Below are 7,468 nucleotides of genomic sequence, written 5' to 3'. Positions count from 1 at the left end.
GGGGGAAAGACTGGTTGATATGTTCTCCCAGCTAATGCTTAAAAATCCGTTTGCTGCAGGATGTAAATGTCCTGAGCAGTTGTACAAAAGAATTAAGTTTTGAGCTGATCCCAGTTATTGATACCTGCCTTCAGCCCAGTCATGTTTGTGAGGGTGAACACATCAGGATCAGTTGTTGTCACGGGCATCAGCACAGTTAGAGAGGAGGAAGGGGAAAGATTACAGGGTCATGTAGGAGGGCAATTCAAAGCAGATCCAGCTTCTCCTATTACCTCCTGGAGGGGTGGGCTCTATACGGAGGTTATGGAAGCTGGGCACTGAGGTAGTCCCAAGAGCTGGGTGGGATGGATTTCAGGTTGCACCATCTGGGACTCTCAGTGTGGTTTTTAAGTGGAATAGATTTCTTACTGTTAAGTGGTCATTCTGGGGGACCATCAGGTCCTGGATCCCACTGATTCCTTGCTGCCTGCAGCCAGAGGGAGTTTTTGGCTCTTTTCCTGCCCAGGGACTGCAGGTTCCTCCACAGCTTCCCCTGGTAGCTGTCGGTTGTTGCTCTGGAGAGAATGCTCCAAAATGGTTGTGTAAGAGTGTGATGATAAAGCTTGTTTGCAGCATAAACCAATGAAGATAACCACATGTATCTTAGCCCATTTTTAGAATATTTGCACTAACCTGATTGATGGCTTTTTTCAGGTTAATTAAGCACACAAAACAGCTTCTGGAGGAGAATGAGGAGAAACTGTGCATTAAGGTATTACAGACGCTCAGGGAAATGATGACCAAAGATAGAGGCTATGGAGAAAAGGTAAGATACAGTCCATCATCCTGTTAAACACTGTCTTTATTCAGTAAAGGAAAATAAAACTCCTGCTTTTTCAAGGTGTTTTGTATGTGTAAGCACTTCTAGGCTGGAACAGGAACAAAACATTTTTAGTCAACTAATACCTTTGAAATCATATTTGAAGTTAAGCTTATTTCTGTTGCTTTTCTACTTGAGACTGGCAAGTTTAAGTCTAATCCCTGCAGCTGCTGGCACTCTAAAATATCAATTTGTTACCTTTTTATGAAGGCTATAACCTCTTTATCTGCTTCCTGGGTCTAGGTGACTCTTTACCAGGTCATGTAACCTTGCAACAAGAGGGTGTTTTGTAGTTAATTGGAATTTGTGTACAACTGAGTGATCTTGTTGTGATTTATAGATGGAAACACTCTGTACACCCACCCATGGTTCTTCTTTCCCTTTCCTACATACAACTCTTGACTGGTTGAGAAGAACGTTCTTCTGTAGGTACAGACCTATTCTTTATTTGCATCAGGAGGGTATGTATGCACCCATATGCTTGTGTTCCTAGAAATGGCTACAGTCAGCTGAGACTGGGATTTGGGGATTCTCCTGGAATTCTAATCAGCTGAGGTTCTTCCCATGCCACCCAGTGGGTACAGAGGAACACCCCTTCCAGTGAAGGTGTTGGGGAGCTGGGGCTGGGGGAAGCTGTGATGTGGAAGGGCTCTCACTGCCACGGGAGGCTATGCCCAGGAGCAGGTGGTGTCTCAGTCTGGTTCTTCCCCACAGCTGGGTTTGCAGCTGTTGCCTCGTGCTCAACTCACAGAAAAAAGGGCAAAAACTTCAGTGTTTCATAACAGCAGTATTCATTTGTAGCAGCTGCCAGGGAGGGAGATGCTCCACAGGCAGAGGAACCTGGAGCATCGTGGCCAGCTGGGAATGTCCCCAGGAGATAGGAGCAGGACATAGTGCCCAGGCTCCGGGGAGGGAATAGTGGGAGCCTGGCACATGTGGGTGTGCATGTGCACATGTGGGCTGCTCCCAGCACGCCCAGGGAGCACAGGCAGTGCCAGGGAGCAGGAGACTCCCAGGAAAATGCCCGAAGGGTAGGGATGGCCAGGGGTGTGCTGCCTGCCCTGCCAGGAACACTCTTCCCATGTGCTGCCAGGCACAGCCCAGCTCCCGGCTCCGGCTGCTGCTCTGCTGCTGTCTGGGGCCTTCTCATGGTGCAGCAGCAGTGGTTTTGAGGAAGTCCACTGGCTGGAGGGAATTCCCTAGCCAGCTGCAGGAAAGCAGCACATCCCTGTGGGATGGGGAGGGAGCAGGCTCATAGGGAAGGGCACAGCTGCAGGTGTCAGCTTGGAGCACATCGTCCTTCTCTGCTCAAGTGGCCAAATCCTGTGCTGGGGCATCACCTTGTGTCCTCTCCTCAAGGTCCCTTTGCTGAGACATCCCACCTGGCAGGGGCTGGCTGTGGCCTGCAGAAGTCAGTCTGCTCCTGGGAATGGGATTGGTGATCCTCTAATGAGGGCTGGTACTTCCTGATGTTCAGCACTGGGGGTGTAACAGGTTCACCATAGATCACATTTCACAGTTCTTTAGCAGCTCAGTGTTCCCTCTCCTGTTAAAACAGCTAGGAGCCACTGTCCAAGGTCACCTTAAGTAATAAAAGCAGTGGGTGATGCATACTGTACATATTATACACCAGTGAGACCCAAGTCAAGGCTTTGAGGGTTTTCCTTAAATGCTGTTGGCCACTGAGAGATTTTCCAAAATGGAAATCAATTTCTAGGAGTTTCTTAGACTTTATTCAGCTAACTTGGATGAAGCAGTATTTCTAGAAGCTGCAGTTAACATACCTTGCACCATTCAGACCATGGAGAACCCCACAAGATGCTAAAAAAATCTTCAAAGTGTGGCAGAAGCATTAATTTCTGAAGCAGTAGCTCAGTTACATAAGGAGTCAGGATATGCCTGCCTGTGAAGTGATTTCCGAGTCGGAAGAAGCAGCTGATTGCTCACAGATAGACTGTGAGTAGTAGTAGAACAGCTTTTACTGTCTGGCTGTGAGCAGTGCAGTCGGATTTGTTCTCCCTTGTGACTCAGAGAACTGAATTTAGTCGCTACCTAAAAGGCAGCACCTTTTGTTTTCAAAATCATCCTGTAGTGTAACAGAAAAAAGAAGGAAAAAACCCTCTTACATTGTAAAAACCCCATTGTAAGTCCTGGAGTCCCTACATAGACGTGGGTTCCACGCATTGAGGTGGCAGAACTTACCCTTGTGAGCAGCTTATTGACCTCACAAGCACAGAACCATGGAATGGCTTGGCTTGCCAGGGACCTTAAAGATGACCCAGTTCCATCCCTGCCATAGCCCCAGGTGCTCCAACCTGGCCTTGAACCCTTCCAGGGACTGGGGCAGTCACAGGACTTCTCTCTGGGCAACCTGAGCCAGGGCCTCCCCACCTTCACAGGGAAGGGTTTCTTCCTGACAGCCCATTTGAACCCCTCTCAGTGCAGAGCTGTCACCCCGTGTGCTGTCCCTCTCCCAGGGCTCTCAGCTGTCCCTCCCCACCCATGTCCAGCCACAGAGCGCCGGGGCAGTTCTGGCAGCGCCTGTGATTCTGCTGCAGCACCACGTGGTGCTCTCTGGAACAACCTGAATTACATAAGGATGGGGCTCCTCCTCTCCTGCTGGATCTCCCAGCCCACAGAACACCTCACCCTCCTGGCCTGTGTCCCTGGTGAAGGTGGGCAGTGCAGGGAGGACAAGGGGTGTGCTCCTGTCACCCAGGTCCCACAGCTGGGGCTCCTCAGCAGCGAGCAAAACCCGTGGGGAGAGCACAGATGTACAGAAGCCTGTGGGAAGGCTCAAATTTTTACATATTGCTAAAGACTCCTCGCTTGGCACACGCTCAGGATGGCTCAGTGACGGGGAGCATACTGTGGAGTATTTAATAGGCACAAAACTGCACTACATTGACAGTGTAGGCTAGACCCAAGTTTTTCACTGTGCTGAAACATGTCATTCATGCACGTCTCTCCGGGTGCCTACCAGCTGACTCGCCTCAGCTCTGCAGGACTTGGATAGGAAAGCTCCATTTTTCCCCCCAGAGTGGAAATGCAGCCCCTCCACTGCCACTGCTGCTCACAGCTTGTGACACTCCCGTGCCCGTGCCCGAGGGTGAAGTCCTTGGCTCCAGGTCAGCCAGCCCACGTGGTTTGTCACTGGCACAGGAACAAAGCCAGGGCACATCCTGCCTCCCAAGCTCCCTGGCACAGCTTTCCCAGCAGCGTCTGTTCCCTAACCCGGCGCTGGCAGATGTTCCTCGTGCCCACTGCAGAAATAATGTTGGATTGCAGCATTAAAGTGTTAAATGATTTATAAGATCCTAACATGAAATGTATGTGTCATTTCTCTTACTAATCCTTGCTTTCAATTCTTCCCCTTCTTTCTTTCCCGGCAGATTACCATTGAATTGGATAATGCTGAGGTTTTAATTTTATTTCTTTTCTCCAGTGTTGTTTCTACGGTGTTTGTTTTACCAGTAGCCCTGTGATCTGTCCTGTCTCTGCAGCACTGAGCGTTCTGATTTGTGTGCCTGTGTCAGTGAATTAGTGAAGTTTTCAGTCTGCTGTGTGTCTATCCTGGGAATAGTTACCATAACCAATTCCGTGTGTCGTTACTTGGAATATTAATCCAAATGGAGTTATCATTTTTGGTAGTCTGCAATCAGCTGGTGCCGTGGTAGATCCTGTGGAGTTTAGGATCAGATCTGGAGGATGAGCTGCTCTAAGCAGTCAGCATTTAGCACTTAGCCACCATTCCTGTGTCATATGTGAAGGGGTTATTTCTTTTTATTTGGAAAACTAAATAGTGACGTTCAGTTGTGTCCATGCAGAAGCAGGGGTGCAGGTGGCACTGGGGAGGGGCAGGTCCTCGTGCAGAAATCGTGCTGCTGCTTTTCCCGAAAAGGTGACAGTCCTGCAGCTCGTGAGAACATTCCAGTGCCCTTCCTGTGCCTCTCAGTCAGGTTTGGGTGTGAAGCCACGTCAGGCAGTGGGATGGGTGGTGCATAACCCTGTGGAATCGGTGTCTTGGGAAGCTATTTCTGGGTGAAAAGCTTCCTGCATCACCCCGGGGCTGGCACTGCGCTGTGTCCATGCTGGCACAGGCAGAAAAGCCCTGTTTGGGGGAAAACTTGGAGTTTAACTGAAATGAAGCTTTCCAAGGACTCTGACAAGCCAAGTGTCTGGTCGGGGCAGCAGCGCAGGGCGGAGGGAGCTGAGCTGCCTCTGCTGTGCAACTTCCTCATCAGCTCAAAAAAACCCTGGTGTGGGCGTGGAATTTGCATAAATGTATAATACTGAGAAAGTGATTGACTGGCACCTTATTTTACTGAAATACCACGGAAAAAAGAAGTATTTTCCTCTCAGTGCTTTGTTTCCTGTGTTCTCTCCCAAGCCAGCCTTTTATTTGGAGCAAAGCTCAACCACTTAAAATGTCTAAAGCATTTCTGACCTTCATTTAGTGGAGTAGGTAGTGAAATCTACAGAAAACAATTTTTTGGTATGACTTGTTAATTTTGATGTTAATCACCTGAATTCACTGGGTAAACTTCATTCTGAAAATGAAATATTTGGGGACCTTGCCTGGTGAAATGGACTTGAAAGCCAAACTACTTGTCACTGAAGTAGACAAATACTGTGCACGTCACCCCGTTGGCCTGGAGGGTATTTTTATTCAGGAGGACTTTTAGGGCTGGAGCTGAAGGTCCAGTCAGGCTTGGAGGTCCCTTCCCTAAGAAAAATGTCATGGGTTTCCTATCACTACTTTCAGCCCAGAGTCTGATTGTGACTTGGAAAAACAAATTTCTTGTTGCACAAGTTCACCTCCTGCCCCTGCCATTGCCTCTGAGCTGTGCTGGGATGAGATCTCAGGTGTGTCTCCAAGCTTCACACACACTTCTGGCATTACAGAGGTGCTCTGCTGTCTGTTTCTCTGGGTTTTGTTGTTAACAAACCCAGATTTTTTCCCCTCTTACCTGGGGCATACACACCAGCAGTCTGCTCTGGTTTCCAAAAATTAACCTGTAGCACAGAACCATTTCCATCAGGCCAGGTCCTTTGGATGATGTGCTGCTGCAGCTTCCCAGAATAGCACGTGTGTATATCTATAATTTTAGCTTGGAGAAACTTCAGAGAGAAAGTTGAATTGTTTAATTGCAAATTAAGTCATTATGTGAAAGTCTTTGCCTTTGGTTTCTGGCTGTGATGTGCTGTCTTTGCCTGCAGTAAATCAGCCAGAGTGTGCAGAGCAATTTAGGATTTGGTCTGGAGGCTGCAGAGGAGGAATTTTATTGCTCCTTGATGGAGCAAGTGCACGGAAGGAGCAGGTGTGTGTATAACCATCAGCACTGAGCTCTGGCTGTGTAAGGAAAAGGACTCAGATGGAGTTGGAGCCATTGGCAAGTCTCAGAAATCCTGGGGTTTTCTGTTTTTCTTATTTTCCCCTTGTCAACCCTGGAAATTGTAAACATTTAGGGCAAAGAATACAAAAATCTTGCTTTTCTGTCAAAACTATGCACAATTAAATTGTTTTGATCAGCTGAAACGCTCCTTGTTCCCTCAGGGGAAACTCCACTGAAGTAACTGCTTATGGCATGATTTCATGGTGGTTTTTTATGCAGGTTGAGTTATCTTAGTTGTGTCCTGCAAGGTAACCCAGCGAGCAGTGGGTCCAAAAAACAAAGGCTATTAAAAATGCCAGGAGATCCATGTGTTTGTTAATGAAAGCTGTGATAGGAAGTCATGATAGACCCTCTTTAACGTTTTTGTCAGTGAAGAAGGGAGTGTCCTTTGGAGTGGGGGAATCATGCTGGAATTCACCCAATGGCTGGAGATCCCCTGAGTGTGGGGTTGGCACCAGCCCCGGACAATACCGGGCTGAGCTGGGGGGCCTGGGATGCTGGAGAAGTGGAGTGGAAGGGAACAGCAGGGCTGGTGCTGTTGTCCTAACTCACTTGCTTTCTACTGAGGGTCTATCTGTAATTCCCTTTGTGTTGGAAAGGAGGGACAGGGAGGAACTGCAGTTTGCCAAGGAGATGTGGTGCAGCGTTGATAGAAATGCAAAACCGTGGGCAGCTGTAAACTGTGTCACACCACACTTGCACCATGGTTGTGTTGGCTCTGTCCTGGTGTTGGGGAGTTGTGTGCTCAGAGCTTGGCCTTTGGGTGGTGTCGGGGCTGCCCTTTGCCTCTGCTGGAGCATGGGATGGGATCAGGAGCTGCAGGCTCTGACTGGAGCTGAAGAGCTCAACAGGGTGTGTTTGACATTGGCTCTGTGCAGGTGTCTCAGGTGATAAAGCCAAAACCCCAAGGCAGGGCATTGTCCTTAAAAGCCCTTGGGCTGAGTCTCTGTTGATGGCCTCCTGCCTGGGCTGGAACTGCTCTAATCCTGTTCCTGATGGAGCTGCTACCTGTGCTGCTGTCTCAAGGCAGAGGTAAATTCTTCCTCAGTGCCACCAAGTGTGAATCGCTTTGCACAACAGCGAGAGCTAAACCCTGCTTCTAATTAGGCACAACAGCTTAATTTGCTGTCAGTTCAATCCCCAACGCACTGAAAGGTGCAGGCGTGATGCAAATGCAGATTTCCCGGTGCTGCACGCTGGGGCTGAGCTGCAC

General features: G+C 48.9%; 1 protein-coding gene across 12 annotated transcripts in view; it reads left to right on the top strand.

Annotated features, from left to right (window-relative positions):
• The window catches only part of ITPR1 (inositol 1,4,5-trisphosphate receptor type 1), a 160,363-nt gene that overhangs the window by 86,139 nt on the left and 66,756 nt on the right, over positions 1-7,468 (top strand). For 9 of the 12 annotated variants that reach the window (XM_042013414.1, XM_042013385.1, XM_042013421.1 and 6 more), the window contains 2 exons: positions 694-805; positions 4,252-4,278. In XM_042013414.1, coding sequence (XP_041869348.1) covers positions 694-805; positions 4,252-4,278 — 139 coding nt within the window. The remainder of the gene's footprint in view (positions 1-693; positions 806-4,251; positions 4,279-7,468) is intronic. The other 3 variants (XM_042013430.1, XM_042013481.1, XM_042013464.1) reach the window with 1 other exon arrangement.

This window comes from Corvus kubaryi, unplaced genomic scaffold (assembly GCF_017639235.1).
Source record: "Corvus kubaryi isolate FWS band 111438036 unplaced genomic scaffold, C.kubaryi_AGA036_p1.0 136, whole genome shotgun sequence".
NCBI lineage: Eukaryota > Metazoa > Chordata > Aves > Passeriformes > Corvidae > Corvus > Corvus kubaryi.
The sequence above is the reverse complement of the archived record's forward strand: the minus strand, read 5'-3'. Positions and strand labels throughout refer to the sequence as shown.